Here is a 21,423-nt window from a genome sequence, read left to right as displayed (position 1 = left end):
AAGGGGGGAAAAGCATGGGTTTGTCCAAGCTTTGGTGTCTTGTTGCTGTGAAGTGTCCCCATCTCATATAAGCTTTTGCTCTCTTTTTCTCAACCTTGGTGTGGGGGAATCAATCGTATTTGGGGTTATTAATTTATTTTGATGCTTTGGCGAGAAACCGAGCTTCTGATCATTTTAATAAATAGAAATAGGCCAATCCATAGTTGATGTGTTGTAAAGTTGTCATCTTTACCAGTTACCACCATTTTTTTTTCTCCCACTTTTTTCGTTTGATCCTTAAATAAAATTGAAATTGTCAAACAAACAAAACAAAACTTGATAAATCAGATATTTATATATATTTTGTATTCAGTGGTTTTCCACTATGGCTATGATCTGGACATTATTATTTATTCCTTTTAATTAAATTTGTCCAATTGCAGAATCTATGATTGTGTAGCTGGCCCTACCACTGCAAAATGTATTTACAATACAGATCTAAAATTTGATTTTGATGGAACTACTTTCTTCTACTTCAACGAAACAAAGACAATAGGAAAATTTGCTAAATAAATAATAATAATAATACTGTGAAAAATTTATAACGAAATATATCTCTTTTTTTTTTAAAAAAAAAATAGTAAATGGATGGATGCCTTTATTCGTCAACAAAACATTCATCAATTCCCGAGACTTTTCCATTTACGCCATTGTTGGACTTGGTTCTATCACAGTGGAGTCTCCACACTCGCACTCTTCCACTTTCCTTTTCTCTAGGGTTTTTTTTCTTCCTGCTCTCACATATGACGTACTTCTCCCCTCGGAATTGGCATTTTTAGTTCCTCAAACATAGATTCGGTTTTACTTTTTTTTTTTTTTTAATACAATTTTCGTATGCTCTATTTGGTTATCGGAGCTATTGTGTTCGGAGATCCCAGTGTGAAATGCGAGCTCTTTTTCTGTGATTTATATGATATTTCCGCAAGCTTAATGGGGAGAGGATCCACTCCTCCTCTGTTAATTCAGGATTGGTGTTAAACAAGACTTGCTTACAAGATTCAAAAGCACAAGAATTGGGCTTGCAAACATGCATTTTGCAAAGCTTGATGACTCACCTATGTTCCGCAAACAGGTCCATTTCTAGTCTCTTTCTACTTGCTATGTAGTCCAATTACTTGATTTGATTTTGAGTTGGCGTTTCTGCTGTAATTTAAATTTTTCTAAACCAATGTATGATTTTATTTTTTTACTTTCCTGGTGAGCATACCCGTATGAAATTTATGCTTCCGGCTCTGTTGCTTCTCCCATTGCTTAGTGAGTATTCTGGGAGAATAGCTTATGGTTTATACTGCAATTAGAAGGAGCGTAAGCTCTTGTTAACGATTTTAAGTTTCTAATAACTACGAAAAGAGTTCTTGATTCAAACTTCTGGATAAAGCTTGTTGAATTTTCGTGTCAAGTCCAATTTAACTTGGCGTTTCCTTACTAAGAGATATTCACTGCTCTGTCTATGTTTATATCGTGTACTTTTTTCCAAATTAATGCTCGATAAAACAATGTGTTGTGAAGATAGTCGAGTATTAATTATTTAGGGTGACTAAAGTGTAAAAAATACTGCTATGAAATGCAAACTATTTTTAGTTGATCATCTTGGAACATTCTGTCTTGTTTTTACAGATTTGTGCAGCTCTGGAGAAAGATAATATTACAATTTCCACATTTGACTATTTTTTTGAACGTCTAATTGGTTGCTTTCAAATATCACCGACCATTTTGTTGGAATTTACAAAGTGATCATGGATGAACTATCAACTAATGCTGTTTTGAGTCAAAATTAGGCTTTGATTGCATTACCTTGTTGGTGCTTAATCATAGTCACTGGTTTTTAAAATCACTTTCCTAAAAAATGCGATCTATTCTGCTTACAGATACAAACATTGGAGGAAAGTTCTGAATCTTTGAGGGAGAGGTGTCTAAAGTTTTACAAAGGAAGTCGGAAATACACGTGAGAACTTTTTGTTGTGTTTCAACTTTTGCTTTGTCGATGTTTCGATTGATGTCCTCATTTTGTTAACCCGTGAAATCTTACACTCTCGTTATTTCCTTATGAAGTTAAGATGTAGTTTAAGTTATCTTTTTTGAAAGAATATCGGAAACTCTTGGGCTTTTTTATGTAACTAGATTCAGATGGTGCTGTCTTGTTGAATTGAGCCAATGTTGCACTAATTTCTCTCACCTTTGGTATCTATCTCTTTAGTATGAGGCACTCGTATGTTCTTAGACTTGCTGTCTACTGAAGGAAGTCCTTCGAAGTGGCCGTGCTAAGCACTCGTACTGTATCTTTGTACTAGAGATAAAAAGATATTTCAGAAACATTTGGTTTGGCTATACAAAGATCTAGTACCATGCTACATTCATCCATTCTATCAGATAATGAAGAAAATTTGTTGTACTTGGATCTTTGTTCACTTCTAGTCTCCTTGGTTTTTGAATGTTAATGCTGTATATCTCTGACTCTTGACAATGCTGTGTGACTTACAGTGAAGGCCTGGGCGAGGAATATGATGGAGACATCGCTTTCGCTAGTGCTTTGGAAACTTTTGGTGGAGGACATAATGATCCCATTAGTGTTGCCTTTGGGGGTATATTCTCCTTGTTTCTTTTCTAATTATATGCATGCTATGCCTTGTTTTATTTTGAATATCGATGCAAGGTAGATTCTACTTGCAACATTTTCTGATGTTGCAGTTTTGATGTAGATACAATTGTACATTCAACCATTGGATGACCTCTATCAATTTAAGTTTCAAGATTTTTGAAAATATTTTCTAGATATCTATTTAACTTAATCCAGTGAAATAAGATTACAGTTCCGTAGATTAGTCTTCCATTTTACCATAACATTTTTCAGCATCTTAAGGAGGTTATTAGAGATTTAGAGGATTCACTATATGAAGTATTAAATAATTGGTGTAAAACCTCAATAGATGATGTATTGAGTTTAATCATTTTCTTTTGATAATAATTCCTCAGTAATGCTAAATTCTAAACCTCAAGCCATTCACTATATAAAGCAAACTGCTACCTCGCTGCCCACTCTTCCAAGAACAAGGATTATCAATGTTGCTTGCGTTTTACCTTTATATAAACTACCTTTTGACACTAGTTCTGTGGCCAAATTCCCCCACTCGTTTCATTACCCAAAGAGGGGCAGCAAGGCATATGCCACCTTGATTGCTTATGTCTATTTTGGACTGTTGTTGACTATGTCTTCCTGGTGTGGTGATAAATATGGAGTTCTCTCTTTGATCTTGCAATAGCTGGTGCTACATGTGTTTAAAATGTTTGCGCCTCCTAAATTTCATTTCCCTTTGATCCAAGTGCTTCTTTTCGGTCTGTCTTACTTAAATCTTCCTCAGTACTAGATTAGTTTATTGTGTTTCTTAAAAATCTCGTAGTTCATTGTTTACATTGGCAAATAAGTTTCTATTAGTATGTTGATGGGAATATGATGCTAGCCAGTTAAAATCTAATATTTGTAGGTCCTGTCATGACAAAGTTCACCATAGCGCTGAGGGAAATTGGGACATATAAAGAAGTTCTTCGATCTCAGGTAAACAAATTGTTTTAATCTAGGTTGTATGGAATTTTACTCCTATTTATCGATATGTTTAGCCCTTGTGGAAAGCCTGAAGAACTTTTATCTGTTTTTTTTGAGAGATTGTTGGCATAATTAAAAATTATCCCAAACAAGTCGTGTACAAATTCTGTTTGTTGGTTCGCATTCCATTTCTCTAGATTGTTGCCCGTCTCCAATTAGTAAGGTGATTTAGTGTAAAGAAACGAGTAACTAAGTATCATGCATTCACTTACCATTTGTTTGGTTGCGTTTTCATCCCTTCAGGTTGAGCACATGCTGAATGAAAGATTGTTGCAGTTTGTGAACTTAGATTTACAAGATGTGAAGGTACAATTTTAATCACTGTTCTAAAAGGCCCGCCTATATATATATATAAATTAAATTTAAAAATATTAATATTTTTTTCTAAAAAAAATGGTTGATCAAATTTATGCATATTTTGTTGAAATATATGCAAATAAATAATTTGTACACATTAATAAGCATGGTTGAAAAAATATTAATGAAAATGTTGAACACATTTGTGATATTTTGACTAAATTTAATCTCATAAAACATTTTATATATTTTTATAATTAATTAATATATTTTAAAAAAAAACTGCCTAGGCGCCGTCTTGGCTGCCGCTTAGGAACCTAGGCGGTGGGTGGCAGTAGACGGCCGCCTGCCGCCTAGCGCTTTTCAGAACCTTGATTTTAATGCATGCTGTTTAATGTGAAAAATAGATCATAGCTTATGTTTGTGGTTATAAGTTAAAGTTCCTCGATATTTTCAGTCAAAGTTAATTCATTCTATTTTGCAGTTTATTATTTATGTGATGTAGGTAATAATTAATAAGGAAATCTCAACTGTTGTACGTAGAAGATTGAAATTATTGTTGGATAAAGCAACAATATTCTTCTGTGATGTGTTCATCCCTAATGATTGAACTATAAGTATTTTGTCTTATGTTGTTGTGAGGAATATCTTAAATTATTCGTACCAAGAGTCTGTATTGCTATTTGTGCTAAAAATATTTGCCTGCTACTTTGTTATAATTTGAAAGCAATTGAAAGCAATAGATTCTCATGGAAAAAATGTCATTTCCTCAATGTGATGGCTTCGATTTTCTTAAACACATAACTAATATGTTGTTTTTTTTCCTTGTGGTCCATCGTTCTATTTTGGCCATTCACAAGTTTTAATTGGTTTTGGGGAACTCTTTCTCCATCGTAGTTTAAAATTTTAAAATCAATTTTTTATAACTAAGATATTTTTTAAAATTTTATTCACTGATGAAGTTTATTATGCAGGAGGCACGAAAGCGCTTCGACAAGGCCAGTCTTCTTTATGACCAGGTGATATTTCTAGTATAACCCTTCAATTGTACACTTTTATTTAGCTTTCTGAAAAGGGTGTAGATGAGATCACCAAAAGGCTAATCTTTTTGTCTAAAATACTATAACTCTGGGGATGTGAAGTGGTTTTCAGACTGTAAACCGAAGGGGGTTTCTTGGAACTGTATGGCTTCTTTTAGCAGGCAATGTGTGATTAATGTAAATTTCTCATATGCTTTTCCTAGATGAGTAACTGATAACTATCAGCTAGTTTTTGCTACAGGCTCGTGAAAAGTTTTTGTCATTGAGGAAAGGCACAAGGAGCGATGTAGCAACTCTTCTGGAGGAGGTGATATATAAAACTTAAAGCCATGAAGTCAAATAATGTAGTTCATATCAGTTGCCACATAACTTATTTTGTCTGAAACACGTCCAGGAGCTTCACCATTCTCGGTCAATTTTTGAGCAGGCCCGATTTAATCTGGTGAGCTTTCTATTCATTAGATCTTGTGAGCACAAATTAAATTATGTCGATGCATCATCACAAATCCTTCCTCTGATGCTAACCATCCAGGTAACTGCTCTTTCTACTGTTGAAGCAAAAAAAAGATTTGAATTCTTGGAAGCAGTTAGCGAAACAATGGCTGCTCACCTTCGTTATTTCAAGCAGGTAACCTGAGTGGAGAAACCACATGATGGTTGTGTTAATAGGTCTTTATTTAAAGCCCCTTCATCTTTGATTCCATGTAGGGTTATGAGCTGTTGCATCAAATGGAACCCTATATTAACCAGGTTTGCCCTTTTCCTTTTCCTTTTCCTATGCCTTTTCTTTTCGTTGGTCACAGCCTACAGGGTATTTGACTTAGGACAATGTCCTTCAAATTAAAGATTTTTCTTCGTAGATCTTTGACCCAAAAAATTAACAGATTAGTTTTCTTACTCTTGTGTTTTATCTATCTTGTGAATTTGGAGCAAGATGTCTTTACCTTCCATGGGTTCGCAGAACTTTGAGGGGATACAATTTCGTAAATCAGTTGCCGCATAGGAAAAAACTAATTCCAGACGTGAACTCTTGAATTTATGATGCTTATATCGTGCAGGTATCAACTTACGCAAAGCAATCAAGGGAGAGATCTAATTATGAGCAGGCAGCTCTTAACGAGAGAATGCAAGAGTATAAAAGACAGATTGATAGAGAGAGCAGGTGGTCTTCAAATGGGTCCAATGGATCTCCAAATGGAGATGGAATACAAGCCATTGGAAGGAGTTCACATAAGATGATAGAGGCCGTCATGCAAACTGCTGCAAAAGGAAAGGTCGAAGAGTATTGATTTTTACAATTGTTTCAGGATTATCATTACTGTACTTTTTATCTCTACTGTTTTATTCTATTCTGAGTTGAATGCTAGTCTGAAGCTTGCAGTTTCAGGTTCAAACTATTAGACAAGGTTATCTCTCAAAACGTTCCTCAAGCCTGAGAGGTGATTGGAAAAGAAGGTTCTTTGTTCTTGATAGCAGAGGAATGCTGTACTATTATCGCAAACAAAATAGCAAACCTTCTGTGAGTAGATATTCAAACTTCAGTTTTCATATCAGAATTCAATTGGATTTTGTTTTTTTTTTTAGTCCTCTTTTTACCCCCATTTAAATTATCATTCCATCCTAGGGGTCTGGTACTCAACTCGTGAATCAAAGGAATAGTTCTGAATTGGGTTCTGGATTACTCAGTCGTTGGTTATCTTCTCATTATCATGGCGGGGTACATGATGAGAAATCTGTAGCACATCACACTGTGAATCTGTTGACATCAACAATCAAAGTTGATGCTGACCAATCAGATTTAAGGTTTTGCTTTCGAATTATATCTCCAACAAAGAACTACACTTTGCAGGTCTGTTATCATACTTTAAAGAAGACCAATTGACTTTTGATGTGTTTATTTTCTGTTAAAGTAGTTTTGGGAAACATCCTCTTGATGGTTAATTGTCTGCATGGGTGCAAGTGACCTCTTTATCTTGTCAGTGCAGGCAGAGAGTTCCCTGGATCAAATGGATTGGATTGAGAAAATTACAGGGGTGATTGCATCATTACTAAGTTCTCAGGCTCCTGAGAGGGTATGTAATGTTTATTTACTGAGGTGTTAGTAGTTTTTCTCAATCTAATTAATGGAATCTGGTTATTGATGTTTCAGTGTTTGTCTGGTAGTCCAATGGGCAGTGGTCATCATCGATCCACCAGCGAGAGTAGCTCATTTGAAAGTGCCGACTTTGATCATGGAGCAGTTGAAGAATACACATCCGATAGGTTTGCTTCTGTTCACACAGACCGCCCTTTGAGAAGCTCACAACAGCAGAGAGCCAGTTTAAAAATTGAGAAGCCAATTGATGCATTGCGGAAAGTGTGTGGTAATGATAAGTGTGCTGATTGTGGTGCTCCTGAACCAGATTGGGCATCTTTGAATCTGGGCGTTCTCGTCTGCATTGAATGTTCTGGTGTCCACCGAAATCTTGGAGTACATATATCTAAGGTATAGGAAATGGTCGACCTCTATCTATACTATCTTATGATTTCCGCCATGCATGTCTTCAACGCTTTTTTCAATGGTGAAAGGCCATGTCAACGGTGCATGCATGTGGCGGAAGAGATTTTATAAGTGACTTTTTATTCACTTGAAACGGTTGAAAGACCAATGAGTTGTCATATCTGAAAAATAATGGCTCTTTAGCATCTCAGAGTTGCATGTATATGTCCTAGTTTTCTATGACCTAGGCACCTAGCTTATTGCAATTTAAATGTATGCACCCGCTTTGCGGGAATGTAAAATGGGAATAGAGAGAGGCTGTGTTGGTTCACCTTTTCATTGTATGTTTGATGATGATGATGTGAATTGTTTCTTACTTGGCACAATGTTTTATCTGGATTTGCATGCCTGAGATATTGTGATCGCTATATTGGCATTCCATGTAGGTTAGATCGCTGACTCTTGATGTCAAAGTCTGGGAACCATCAGTTATAAATCTATTTCAGTCTCTGGGCAACACCTTTGCAAACTGTGTGTGGGAGGAATTACTGCAGTCAAAGGGTGTATTCCAGGTGGACCTTGGCTCAACAAGGTAAAGCTTATCCATTGTTGAATGTAATATATATGTGTGCTCTATTGATTCTGAATATAATTATTGCATAAGTTAAGAATTGATTCATTTCTTAACACTGAAGCTTGTATCGGCCTAATAAACAACAAATGCTTTACTTCAGCAAGCCCAATCCCGCTGATTCAATTTCTACGAAAGAAAAATTTATTCACGCCAAGGTAAGCTTCTTGCAATACCTTAATTCTTATTCTGTTGTTTTTCTTTACCTTTTATGCAGGAAAGCTCCATACAATTTTGATATGAAAAATTGCCGAGCTAGATTGTGTTACCTTGCTGTTAAATAACGTATTCAGATTTCCATCTCCTGCTGATCTATGCAATTCTACAATTCATTAGATGGTTAAGAATTTATCACTGGTTTAGTGACTCAATTAGCAAAATGGGCTTGAAGCATCAAATTCTTACTTCTGTATCTCAAGAAACATGTGTTCGAGTAAATAATAAGTGACAAAAATTATCAAGATTGCCTTCATCCCTAGCATTTGTTTTTGTTCAACTTATGCGATCCGCTTCTTGACTTGAGCATGCAGAAATTTTACTTCCTTTTTGCAGTATGCGGAGAAGGTTTTTGTCCGGAAGCCCAAGCAAAATCATCCAGTGGCACAACAAATGTGGGACGCTGTTCGTGCCAATGACAAGAAAGCCGTGTATTGGCTCATTGTTAACTCTGAACCCGATCTAAATGCTTTTACCGAGCAAGTAACTTGTAACTCTTCTCTTACGCTTGCCAAAGTTATGATGATGCAAGAACAATCTGCCCTCGACCCCTACGCAGGCTGCTTGAATTCTGAGCTGTTGCAAAAGACATTTTCAGGCTCGTTAAATATAGCAAGTACTGGTGGCAGCAATAATTGCATGGAGGATGTAGATGGGTGGTATTTGCTCCACCTTGCTTGTGAAACTGCAGATATTGGAATGATAGAGCTGCTATTGCAGTATGGGGCAAACATAAATGCTGTTGATTCAAGGGGCCAGACTCCCCTTCATCGTTGTATCATCAGAGGCAAAAGTTCGTTGGTGAAGCTTCTCTTGACAAGGTATGTGCATACTTGGTAAACTCGGACTCACGTAACTGATCCATCAATTTGTACAACTATCACAGACTAAAAATGAAAATATTTGCTCTGAATAAATTGAATCAGAAGTGTGAGATTGTATAATTTGTTAGTAGTATTATGTAGTTATCAACTGTGTGGTTACATGCTAACTCTGTTAACCTCAGAGGAGCCGATCATCAAGCTGTGGATGACCAAGGTAAAACCCCACGTCAGTTTGCCGTGGAATCAAAGATTGAGGACAGTGAGGTGCTGGCTTTACTCTCTGACTCGCATGGAGTATGAATTGAAAAGAGAGTGAAAAAATCGGTTAATTTATGTGGGTAGGTCAGTGATTGGGATTTTAGGAATGTGTTGTTGTTGTAATTATGTATCATGGCTAAAGGAACGGTTAACCCAAAGAGTGGGTGACTGCGAATCCGTGTTAGGAGTCTTCTGGTTGGTTTTGAATTTAGAATGGTAAAAGTTAACATTTTTTGTTATACATATAGTCGCGCCGAGAAGAGAGTGAGTGGAAGGAAGCATTTAGTGTGATGAACATGTAATGCTATTAAACGATAGTTAATTGTTATTTGTAATTGTGAGCCATTGTGTACGCGTGTGTTTTTGTTTCCTTCGTTTTTCTTTTGGGTGGTGGACTGGTGGAGGATGAATGTGTATGTGAACATTGTTTTGTACATGGTTTTTGGGTTGTTTAGTCCGCACGGATGTCATCTGTGTGTGGTGAACTTGTAATTTAAGTGGAATTGCTGGACGATCATGTGCAATAACTCTCAAGATAAAGATGGAAAAGCTGTTTATACGTTATTTCTCATCGTATCATAAATATTTGTTCCATTTCACGGGTCATGCCCAAAAGCAGATTTTGTTTTAAAATTTACGTGTTCATCGCCACCAAACAGCTTTGCAGTGTGCAAGCAAGAAAAGGCAGCAAAAGTTGCCCAAAAATAAAAATTAAAAAAAAAATAGAAAAGTAGAGGCGACACGCATGCGAAAGCATCATAAAATATGCTAATCACGCTCCTATTGACTATGATTACAAATTCGTATGCTTTCTTTCCTCAAAGCATTTCCACACACACACTAAACTCGAAGCAAAGCATTCATTTCAGCATAAATTCCCGTGTCCACAAATCAACGGTTCAAAATCATTCTTCGACTTATTAACGGTTCACAGAGACCCGTCAATGTTCGACACTCATGGGCCCACTACCAGTCTCTTCAATTAATTACTCGATCTCTGCTCTACCTAACAAATATTATTTTTATTCATGCTATGCATTTTAGGCTTCAAAAACTGAAAAATTAAAATATACGAAGGGATTATTATTTCCTCGTCCATAATCGATAGAGTTCAATGGAATTCGACTTGAATCGGTATTAATCATGAATCATATAAACAATAAATACTACTTAAAAATTGAATTCATATTCTTTCTTTCTTTCTCTGTGTTTTTTTTAGGTATATACAAATTTTAAGGTGATAGTTGTGCTCGGTTACACCGTGCGTGCGTGCGTGCGTGTGAAACTCGAGCAAAAGAGCGTATCTGGTTCCTTTTCCACTATGAAATGAAAATTTCACCTGGACAAGGAAGATAGAAGATAGGCGAAACGATACTCTTGCTAAAGAGCTGGCCATTATGGTGTAATGGTTCCACAAATCTTTCAATTCCTCGCAAGATACTATCATCCGATTCTCTTTATTTTCAAGTTTTGGAAGTTGATTTTTCTGTAGCTTCTGAATTGATGAAGTTTCATTTTTTTTTTTTAACCCATCTGGGACTTGAAGATTTCTATGGGAACTGTTAAAAATGCTATCTTTGTTCAAGAATGTGGAGAGGAGGCTGAATATTAATTCCTTGGGAAAATGTGGCCAACCATATCGAGATGCTTGAGGTCAAGTGTAGTCTAGTTTTTCGTCAATAGTAATAATTATACCCTAGCTTCAACTCCGTCTTTGGGGAAAAGGTATGTGAAATTTTTGGCAAGAGACGGAGTCGTTTGTTGTGTATATCTTGATATTGTAGTGTTTTATGGAGAAGATACCAGGTATTTGCGGCTGTAAAGTCTTATCTATGGTGGTCCTGTTTATTTTCTACCTGAATATCATTTCCGCACAATGCTCAAGTAGGATGAGCCAACCTCCACTAGAATTTCATGTGCAAAACTTCAAGAATGAGTTTCGGAGGATTTCTTTGAGCATATTGTTTGGCATCATAACAGGATTGCTATGTGCTTTCCTCTTTGCCTTGCTAGTCAGGTGCTTCATCAAATATATTAACAGCACCCCGATTCTTAGAGGTCCCGTTGTGTTTTATCTCCGGATTCCTTCCAAGACACTAAAATCTGCTCTCTCTAATGAACCCCAGTTATTGGGATCAAGCCCCAGCGGAAAGTATTACAAGGCTGTTCTTGACAATGGTCTCACTGTTGCAGTCAAGAGGCTCGAGCTCTTTGACGATTCTTCTCAGAGCAAGGCAACAAAGAAAAAAATACAGCAAGAGCTAAAAGCTCTTTCTTGCCTAAGACATAGGAATTTGATGAGTTTGAGGGCTTATGTCCGTGAATCAAGTGGGTATTCGTTGGTTTATGATTATGTGCCAACCGGAAGTCTTGAAGATGTCACAAAAAGAGCCAGGGAGAATCAATTGGAACTTACGTGGGAAATCCGTCTTCGTATAGCTGTTGGAATCGTTAAAGGGCTGCATTATCTTCATTTTACTTGCGATCCTAAAAGACTGCACTACAATTTGAAGCCGTCTAACGTAATCCTTGATGCGGAATTTAAGCCAAGGTTGGCAGATTGTGGGTTGGCCACAGTAATTCCTAGTTTTTGTAGAGCAGCATCGGGCTACAATGCACCAGAATGCATTCAAAATTGCAGGTATGAAATTTCCATGAGATATTGGCTTTTGTAATTTATTTTATTTTATGAAATTTGAGCATCCATTGTAACTAGATGTAGTCATGTAGAATAATGTTGCGGGCCTCATTTATGTCTATATTACTTCAGTCTCAGCCTGGAAGGGTAGATGCTACCTCATTACCTATTAAGGTCAAGTTTATCGGTTTTTGGTAGCCTTACCCATCGACACTTGTATCATCTTGCATTCCTACTTTTAAGTTTCCTATCTCACACTCACATGCTTAATTAACAGAATGAGCCTTGAAGGCTTTACGACCATAAAAACTTTGTTTCTGTTTCCATTTTGCCGTATCCCTTACAATGTTACGGAGTGAAAACTTCTGAAAGTGTGTTGCACGCTTAAGCGAAGAGAGTAGATTTTGGTTTGTTGATTGGTCGTGTGTTCCCTTAGGACTTGTTAGAAGAATTTATTGAATGAAGTGCTCCGCTTGCATTCCAGTTTTATTGCTGGTAAATATAGTTCCAAAAATAAGTCTATGCAGCTGCGTTCGCCCCATATTTGACATGTTTAAACGCTAGCCGTTAAATATTTCATTTACTGTCCCAGGTATACAGATAAGAGCGACGTATTTAGCTTTGGGGTGATTTTGGGTGCTCTACTAACGGGCAGGGACCCGTTGGATCCGTTCTTTGGGGAAGCCAGCAGCGGAGGCAGTCTGGGGCAGTGGCTTCGGCATTTGCAGCAAGTAGGTGAGGCTAGAGAAGCACTAGACAAGAGCATTTTGGGGGAAGAAATGGAAGAAGGTGAAATGTTAATGGCTGTCAGAATTGCTGTTGTATGCCTATCAGATATGCCTGCCGATCGACCCTCGAGTGATGAGCTTGTTTCCATGCTCACGCAATTAAATAGTTTCTGACTTGGCTTGCTTCTCAAAATCTTTTCAAAGAGCTCTTGGTTGTTCCCGCAGCTTCCGCAATGACCCTAGGTTTGCCGTGCTAGCAACCATTGAGCTTTAGCATGACCACCAGCTCTTCCTTAAAATTAGCTTCTGTATATCACCAATCTGAATAGTGGTGTTGGTGTATACACAAGTTCATGGAGTTTGAGGCACTATTTATTGCATGGAACTAGGTGGGGATTCTCAAAATTATGCTTTGGTGGGGTTTAGTCTACTTCCTTTTTTGAGCATCTGCTTTTTGTTGAATGATTTTCCTATTTATAATAATCCGGTTTGGAAATCGAAAATACATCCGTTGATATGTACATTTCAGATAATAGAACTCAAGTTTGTGGTTTCAGTAAATGTTAAGTGGTAAACTAATGATCTATGGATCGAAATTTGAAGCATTAGTGAGGAGAAAAAGAACTAGGAGGAGTTCTTGGGTAAATAAATCAGTTTTGGCTCTGATTTGACTCGACAATCCAAAGAAACGGGAGGGGAACTTGGCTTGTGCACGAACTAAGTTTAATTTTGCAAATGCTTCAGTGTTCTACTCCTCGATTGATACCTTTTAGCAGCAGATGCTGATGTGCTATGGAGTAGTTGGCAGATTTCTGCATCCTTTCAGCAATTGCGACTTGGGAGTAACTTTTCTCCAGAGTAAATATGCCCGAACCACCGGCTGCCACATCCAAAAGCCAAGGAAATAGAGAAAACTGTAACCAACATTGAACGGAAACTAACAAGTAACAAGAGCATTCGAGTTAACTACCATAGATTGTGTAAATGCAGGCGACCCATCTCTTGTAAATGTAGAGCAGCCTGGGGGAGTCACCTTTGTGTGTGTCTGATAATAGAAGCTGACAACGTCCCTTGGTACTGAATGCCATGGTTGGATATTTGCAGTTAAATTTATGAGTGGGCATGCATTATAATTGATTGATATGAAAGAGGGGATTCAACATGGTCTGCTCACTTGGCATGATCAATGGCATTTCGACAAAGTGCTAATGCATGAGCCATGGCCAATTCTCTTCCCCGAGGATTGTTGTTGTATCTCTTTCTTGAAATAAGGCGTTGCTTTGGTCATTAGATTAGAATTTCATAAAAGCGTGAATGAATGAATAACGTACTATTGACACAGAAAAGAATTGAACCTTTCACCAAAGAAATCTGCAAAATCATCAATAATAATCGAAGCAGGCAATACATCGTGCAAGTGGAGTGCAGCAAAATAGTTGTTCATCTCTTGGTCATCATCCACATACCTTTCAATGCAAATAGTGAGCAATCACAAAAACAACCGACAGTTGTTGCAAACAAGGGTTTAGGTTTTACTCACTTCATTTGAATTCTGGAGAATATTTCCGAAGATGGATCAACGCCCTGAAACCCGAAAATGTGAGAAAGAAACAATACGGAAAACGAGATTGAGAAAAAAAAAAAAAAAAAAAAGTACCAGAGAGAGGAGAGGGGGATTAGTGTGCAGCCTGCGGGAGTTGCAGAGGATGATGACGGTGCCGTGATCCTCCTCCATTGCAGAGTTGTAGGCGAACTGGAACAGCAGTGAGGTTTTGCCACTGCGAAAAATGGATCAATAAGGAAGAAAGAAACAGCAACAGAGAGAAAATTTTAAGAGTGATGTACGATACGAGGAAGGAGGGCCAGAAACAAGTATGATTCGGTGGCGTTCATCCGGAATCTGCCATTTCTTGTCGCTGAAGAAGAATTTTTCCACCATAAAATCAACTGTAAAACTGTAACTAGGAAGCAACAAATCATTAAATTTATTTTGTCAGCGATATAATCTCATCTTCTCATTTTATAAATACTAGCAATTGAGGCAAACCCAATTGTGTGAGACCTAATACATGAATATTATTTATTTATTTTCTACTATAAAAGTATGAGTAGAGAGCAAAATTTTTCATTGTGTATTTAATGCATTGCCCAAAAGAAATGAATTATTGGTATTAATTGCATGGACATGAGTGGAAAAATGGTGTAAAATTTAAGGACAAATTTGGGATGTAAAATTTATAAAATTCAATGTGTTGTTCATTCATTTAATTGATGCATTTATTATTTTTATTATTATTTTATCCATTAAATACAACATTTTAATGGTTGTCATCATATTCCTAAATTTATTCTAAAAAAATAATAATGATAAGAAAATTATAAAATAATGCATTATTTCTACTACCTATTTTTTCTATTAAACTATTTTTTAATTTTATAAATGAATCATTATTATTTTTTGTCTTAAAGAATTTAAAACTATGAGGTAAATTAATAAACAAAAAAACTCTTGTGGATTATATTTTAAGTGAATCATTTTTATTTTTATTTTTATTTTTAATATTAATATTTATGGATAATAATGATTTTTTTATCTTGAAAAATATATAATTATTAGGTTAATTGATGCATTTATTATTATTATTATTATTATTATTATTATTATTATTTTATCCAGGAATGCAACATTTTAATGGTTGTCATCATATTCATAAATTCATTCTAAAAAAATAACAATGAGAAGAAAATTATAAAATAATGCATTATTTCTACTACCTATTTTTTCTTATAAACTATTTTTTAATTTTATAAATGAATCATTATTATTTTTTGTCTTAAAAAATTTAAAAGTATGAGGTAAATTAATAAGCAAAAAAGCTCTTGTAGATTATGTTCTAAGTGAATCATTTTTATTTTTATTTTTAATATTAATATTTATGGGTAATAATAATTTTTTATCATGAAAAATATAGAATTATTAGGTAAATTAAGAGGAAAAACCTGTTATGATAATATAATAGTAAGATACTAATAAAAATGATGAATTAATCATATTGAAATAGATAATGAATTACATAAGGATTGTAACAAATATAGCAATAGAAGAATTCACATATTTTTTGTATTATGACAATAAAATAACTGATCATTTAAAATATTTAAGCAATATTAACACTTCTACAAAATTTGTGTTTAATATACTATATAGATATATAACATCACCATAAATTTTATAAATAATAAGTTTCATAATGTAATAATATATTAATAAAAGCATGCTATATATATTAGAAAGAAAATAAAAAATAATATAAATTTTTTTGAAATTTTTAAACACAACATTTTAATTGGTTTTTTAAATATCATATTGCATTTGTAAAGTTAATCATATAATATAGCAATATAAGTGAAATCAAAAAATAAATTATTTTCATATAGTTTTTTTGTTATTACAAATATATTATGGCAATTCACCTCTTATTTAATTATAGAAATTCACATTCAATGAATTGGTTTGAATTATTTTCTATCAATATAAGAAAACAAAATTTAAAACACATTTTTTTAAAAAAAATTCTTATAAAAAATAAATTTTGGTTACGACATACTTATAAAAAAATTTGAAAATAATGATACATCATAATTCAATAGATATTTGATTATAAAAATAAATTAAAAAAATAAAATTTTATCGAAACATAATTCTTAGAAAAATCTAAAAACAATTAACATAAAAATGATTCAGATGTTGGAAAATAAAAATATGCATGTATTATTTAAAATTATTAAAGATAATATATATTTATTTTATTATCTATTATTTATTACCTATCTAAAAGTGTGAATAAAAGAGTAAAGTTTTACGATTGTGAAATAACAACTTTGTCTTTTTATTTACACTATAAGTAAGGTCATATAAAAACATATAGAGATATATAAAAGTAAAAACAATATTTTAGTTAGAGTATAAAAGTAAATGAATATTCCTATTATATTATTGGTAAATAGTAATATTCATAAATACATTTAAAAACATATATTTACGAAATTAATGTAGGAGTATAAATTAAATCTATTACTTATCTAAAAGTGTGAATAAAAGGGTAAAATTTTATTATTGTGAAATAACAAATTTGTCATTTTATTTACACTATAAGTAAGGTCATATAAAAATATATAGGGATATAATATAAGTTAAATAACAAAAAATAAAAATAATATACAAGTTACATGACTATAAATGAAAAAATATATATCACAATAGAACCAAAAAAAAATATGCGAGTTAAATGATCAAAATAAAAACAATATACAAGTGATATGATTAAAAATGAAAATGCATTGTAATATAACTAAAAATGAAAACATTTAAGTTACAGGATTAAAAATACAAATTCACCATTAACATGACTAAAAGTGGAAAAAAATTGATCATTGTGTTATGTCAGTTGAATTTCATAATTAATAATTAAAGTTTATATGATTTTTATTATGAAGCCGTGAAAATCTCAATAATTAAAAATAATAATAAATAGATATATTATATAAACAAAGTGTCATCACGTGCATCGCACGTGCTGTTTACTAGTGTATATATAGGTATGAGAGCAGTCATGTCCATATAATTGAAAAAAAAGGGAGTGAATTGAAAAGAGGGGGAAAATAAAAAAAAATGTAAATTGAAAATAATAGAAAGAATATGGATGAGTGGAGGGGTATTTTTGGATTAAAAAAATCCAGATCAAGACACCAAAACAATTTTTCTAAGGCTCTCAGCCTTAATAAAATAGTAAAGATTAGTGCCCCGAGTTTGCAAGTTCACAAAATATATTTTTATTTATAATTTGTTCTTCCATTAAAGTAATGCAATTGTGGGAAGATGAGATGAAAAATTTTCGAACATATATTATTTGTTTACCTCTTAATTATTATTGAATATTAGCTAACGACGCACACGCGTTGAGTGTGTAACGTATTGCATGAGACAATTGTTGTTTGTGTAGATACATAAATATTTAATTCCAAAAACTTAAAACTTCAAATTTGATTTTCTTCTACTGATTTTAAGGCTTTGAAGAAGCCTTGATAACAGACGTCAAAATCTACATAGGTCTCCGATTTTCCAACATCTTCCCCTCATTTTTAAAATGTGGACTCTAAGATAAATTTATGTAAAATATTAGATGAAGAAAAAAAATTTATTGTGAAGCCTTTTTATTTATTAATGAAACTGTGAAAAAATATGAATACTACGAATGATAAAGGATAATAATTAGACGATTGAAATTTATAACATGATTAATCAAAGAAAAATCAACTAAATATGTCCCTTAATTGGTGTGTGCTTGGAGGCTCCAAGCGATGGTATATTGCTGGAGAGGTGAAGAAGGTGTGGTTGTGGTGGTAACATAAGGGATTGTGACTTTGAGAATAAGAAGGTGTGCTTTGTTATGGATTATGCCAGAACGATCATAACGATAATAATTGCGGAATAAAAATAATCAACAAGAACACCAAGATTTACGTGGTTCACCCAATATAGGCTACGTCCACGGAGCTGCTGCAAATATTTATTACCGGAGAAATATTACAAGTGTATACAAAACACTATATCTCTCACCAACCCCAAACCCCGAGTATTACCGAGAAAATATTTCTCTAACTCACACAAGAGAACCCTCAAGAAAATACCTAGAAACCTTTTTCTTTTGTTTCTTATTTCCTATGCTCTCTGATTTTGGGATATCTAAACAGAAGAACGAATGACCCTATTTATAGGCATCATCCTCCAATGTGAAAGCCTTCAGAAAAGAAATCAATTTTGATTTCTTTTGCCACGTTTAGACAATGCATGTGAACACATTAAAATGGTTGGTGGGCTGTCGGTCAACAATTTCCAACTTTCAACAATCTCCCACTTGAAGACTTGATTCCAATCATGGCTTCACACAATCAATGCAGCAACTCATTTCTCCTCTCTTATGCTTGCAGTCCAACTGAAGTCGAGCACAACTTCAGTTTGTCAGTGGTCACCACCTTCGTGAACATATCAGCAGGATTTCTGCTTCCAGGAATCTTCTCAAGCTTCAAGACTCCATTCACCCGATCTCTAAGGATCCCGATTCCAAGGATTTGTTTTGCAGCACCCAAATCCTTCATAGCAAATTCTATCTTTTGTTTATCAATCTCCTTCAGACAAACTTCTGCTATCAACATATCATCTACATATACAAGTAGCATGATATAAGAACCATTAAGCTTCACATAACACCAGTGATCAACATGATACCTCAGGAAACCATCATTATTCATTACACCATCAAACTTCTTGTACCACTGTTTTGGAGCTTGTTTGAGACCGTATAAGCTTTTCTGAAGTTTGCACATCATTTTCTCTTTTCCTCGTACTTCAAATCCCTGTGATTGATTCATTTCTTCATCTAGCTCACCATGAAGAAACACAGTCTTTACATATAACTGCTCCAGATGCAAATCTTCTTTTACTATCAATCCAAGTACAGTCCTGATAGTAGTTAACTTTACCACCAGAGAGAAAATATCAGTGTAATCAATGACTTCTTTTTCACCTTTTACAGAAAGGATTTCTTTGTACCGCTTGCTACCATCGTGTTCTAACCGGTACTCCCACTTGCTATGTAAAACCTTTACCTTCAGGAAGTTCTGACAACTCCCACATGTGATTGGATGACAGTGAATCCATCACATCTTTCATGGCAAACTCCCACTGTTTAAAGGTCTCATAAACATCTGATTTATTTTTCAAAAAATAAACCCAAAATTTCCTATTCGAATCTTCAACAGTAGTGCCATAATATCTTGAGTGATCTCCAAGGGATGTCACAGGAGATGGTCCACATACATCAGTATGTACCAGCTCCAAATCCGCCGATTTCGGTTCTCTAACCTCTTTTGAAAAACTCACATTTTTCTGCTTTCCAAAAAATACAGCTTCACACGGCTTGTGTTCAACGATCTTTAATTCAGGTAGCTTTCCATTTGAAACAAGCATCTTCATTCCCTTCTCACTCGTATCTCCAAGACTACAAAGCCATAGACTTGAATTAGTTCCAGCATCCACAGCTGCTAATTTATCTCTCAAACTGGAAGTCATATAGAGTGTTCCAGTTTTCTTTCCTCGAGCAACAATCATGGCTCCCTTTTTCACTTTTCAGGAACCATCACCAAAGATCACCTTATGACCTTCGTCGTCAAGCTGTCCTACTGAAATCAGATTGTGTGTCAACTTTGGTACATGCTTTACTTTGTTGATTTTACAGATAGATCCATTTGACATTTTCAACCGGACATCTCCCATACCAACAATCTCCAAAGGTTTTCCATCTACCAAGAAAACTTTTCCGTAATCGCCAGCAATGTAATTATCAAATACATCGCGATTACCCGTGGTATGAAACGAGGCTCCAGAATCCATAACCCAAGAGTCAACATGGCTTTCCATGGATAACACTAAAGCATCGTGTACTTCCTCAGTAACAACATTTGCATTATTCTTGGGTGATCTGCAGTCCTTTTTCATGTGACCAGTTTCACCACAGCTCCAGCACTTCACATTCTTTTCAAATTTGTTATTGTTTTTTCCATTTCTTGACTTGTATCCACCATGCCATTGGTTAAAACTCTTTTCACCACTCCTGCCCCTTCCTCCATTATAGAGATTTAGGGCAGATCTCGATGATGTTGCTTCTCCTGAATCCCTCCTGCGAACTTCTTCACCAAGGATTCAATCTCTGACATCATTGAATTGTAACTTTTCTTTTCCAGCAGAATTGCTAACCGCTGCCCGCATCGGCTCCCAAGCATTTGGTAAAGACGCCAAAAGAATAAGTGCTCGAATTTCATCATCAAATTTAATTTCAACCGATGTTAACTGGGAAACAATCGTGTTGAATTCATTGATGTGTGCCACCACCGAAGCACCTTCCTCCATCTTCAAGTTGAATAACTTTTTCATGAGGAACACTTTATTATTTGTTGATGGCTTCTCGTACATGTCCGATAAAATGGACATCATCTCCTCCGTGGTTTTTGCCTCCGCCACGTTGTGTGCCACGTTCTTTGTTAGGGTCAATCGTATTACCCCTAACACTTGTCGGTCAAGAAGCTCCCACTCATCATCCTTCATCTTTTCTGGCTTCACCCCAGATAGAGGTTGATGTATCTTCTTGCTATACAGATAATCTTTAATCTGTAACCGCCAAAACGTAAAATTTGTACCGTCGAACTTATTGATTCCAGGTCCCGATCCGTCATTTCCGGCCATCGCTTCACCTGCTTTAATAAAATTTCAAAAAATCTTTTCTGATGTGGAAGATTAGACAAAGCTGCAACCACAGAGCATACTCAGAATTTTAAGAAATTTTTCACCAAGGCTCCCGAACACCGTAACAGCTCTGATACCAGTTGTTATGGATTATGCCGGAACGATCATAACGATAATAATTGCGGAATAAAAATAATCAACAAGAACACCAAGATTTACGTGGTTCACCCAATATAGGCTACGTCCACGGAGCTGCTGCAAATATTTATTACCGGAGAAATATTACAAGTGTATACAAAACACTATATCTCTCACCAACCCCAAACCCCGAGTATTACCAAGAAAATATTTCTCTAACTCACACAAGAGA

General features: G+C 35.0%; 3 protein-coding genes across 6 annotated transcripts; 2 read left to right on the top strand and 1 right to left on the bottom strand.

Moving 5' to 3' along the window:
* Positions 1–655: 655 nt before the first annotated feature.
* Positions 656–9,949, top strand: LOC140881683 (ADP-ribosylation factor GTPase-activating protein AGD3). 2 transcript variants are annotated; one of them, XM_073287183.1, is made up of 19 exons: positions 656–1,111; positions 1,908–1,984; positions 2,521–2,621; positions 3,522–3,592; positions 3,884–3,946; positions 4,912–4,956; positions 5,219–5,284; positions 5,372–5,419; positions 5,510–5,605; positions 5,686–5,727; positions 6,036–6,251; positions 6,365–6,496; positions 6,602–6,826; positions 6,963–7,049; positions 7,127–7,462; positions 7,903–8,048; positions 8,191–8,245; positions 8,640–9,124; positions 9,310–9,949. In XM_073287183.1, the coding sequence occupies exons 1-19, from the start codon at positions 1,067–1,069 to the stop codon at positions 9,425–9,427; spliced, it is 2,454 nt and encodes an 817-aa protein (XP_073143284.1). In that variant the 5' UTR covers positions 656–1,066; the 3' UTR covers positions 9,428–9,949. The 2 variants fall into 2 exon arrangements, with proteins under 2 accessions (XP_073143284.1, XP_073143294.1); XM_073287193.1 differs by having other exon boundaries at positions 657–1,111; positions 8,152–8,245.
* A 470-nt stretch (positions 9,950–10,419) lies between these two features.
* Positions 10,420–12,941, top strand: LOC140880216 (inactive leucine-rich repeat receptor-like protein kinase CORYNE). 2 transcript variants are annotated; one of them, XM_073284475.1, is made up of 4 exons: positions 10,420–10,519; positions 10,605–10,787; positions 10,932–12,026; positions 12,616–12,941. In XM_073284475.1, exons 3-4 carry the CDS (start codon positions 11,176–11,178, stop codon positions 12,923–12,925), a joined length of 1,161 nt encoding a protein of 386 aa, XP_073140576.1. In that variant the 5' UTR covers positions 10,420–10,519; positions 10,605–10,787; positions 10,932–11,175; the 3' UTR covers positions 12,926–12,941. The 2 variants fall into 2 exon arrangements, with proteins under 2 accessions (XP_073140576.1, XP_073140585.1); XM_073284484.1 differs by having other exon boundaries at positions 10,605–11,110; positions 11,185–12,026.
* Positions 12,942–13,491: 550 nt separating this feature from the next.
* LOC140880225 (uncharacterized) lies at positions 13,492–14,730 on the bottom strand. 2 transcript variants are annotated; one of them, XM_073284496.1, is made up of 7 exons: positions 14,602–14,730; positions 14,409–14,529; positions 14,292–14,335; positions 14,107–14,217; positions 13,926–14,012; positions 13,722–13,831; positions 13,492–13,631 (listed from the first exon to the last, which is right to left on the bottom strand). In XM_073284496.1, exons 1-7 carry the CDS (start codon positions 14,688–14,690, stop codon positions 13,492–13,494), a joined length of 702 nt encoding a protein of 233 aa, XP_073140597.1. In that variant the 5' UTR covers positions 14,691–14,730. The 2 variants fall into 2 exon arrangements, with proteins under 2 accessions (XP_073140597.1, XP_073140606.1); XM_073284505.1 differs by having other exon boundaries at positions 13,722–13,828.
* Positions 14,731–21,423: the final 6,693 nt, after the last annotated feature.

The sequence above is a fragment of the Henckelia pumila genome, chromosome 1 (assembly GCF_033568475.1).
Source record: "Henckelia pumila isolate YLH828 chromosome 1, ASM3356847v2, whole genome shotgun sequence".
NCBI lineage: Eukaryota > Viridiplantae > Streptophyta > Magnoliopsida > Lamiales > Gesneriaceae > Henckelia > Henckelia pumila.
This window is presented reverse-complemented; position numbering and strand designations above follow the sequence as displayed.

What these genes read in the sequence shown, in the direction of transcription:
- LOC140881683 (XM_073287193.1), top strand. Translation starts at nt 1,067, where the DNA reads ATGCATTTTGCAAAGCTTGATGACTCACCTATGTTCCGCAAACAG. An exon ending in ACCTTCGTTATTTCAAGCAG is followed by an intron (nt 5,606 to 5,685) that starts GTAACCTGAGTG and finishes GATTCCATGTAG; the next exon opens with GGTTATGAGCTGTTGCATCA. An exon ending in AAAAATTTATTCACGCCAAG is followed by an intron (nt 8,246 to 8,639) that starts GTAAGCTTCTTG and finishes TCCTTTTTGCAG; the next exon opens with TATGCGGAGAAGGTTTTTGT.
- LOC140880216 (XM_073284475.1), top strand. Translation starts at nt 11,176, where the DNA reads ATGGAGAAGATACCAGGTATTTGCGGCTGTAAAGTCTTATCTATGGTG. An exon ending in GAATGCATTCAAAATTGCAG is followed by an intron (nt 12,027 to 12,615) that starts GTATGAAATTTC and finishes TTACTGTCCCAG; the next exon opens with GTATACAGATAAGAGCGACG.
- LOC140880225 (XM_073284496.1), bottom strand. Translation starts at nt 14,690, where the DNA reads ATGGTGGAAAAATTCTTCTTCAGCGACAAGAAATGGCAGATTCCGGAT. An exon ending in ATCCCCCTCTCCTCTCTCTG is followed by an intron (nt 14,336 to 14,408) that starts GTACTTTTTTTT and finishes TTCGGGTTTCAG; the next exon opens with GGCGTTGATCCATCTTCGGA. An exon ending in GCAGATTTCTTTGGTGAAAG is followed by an intron (nt 14,013 to 14,106) that starts GTTCAATTCTTT and finishes CCTTATTTCAAG; the next exon opens with AAAGAGATACAACAACAATC.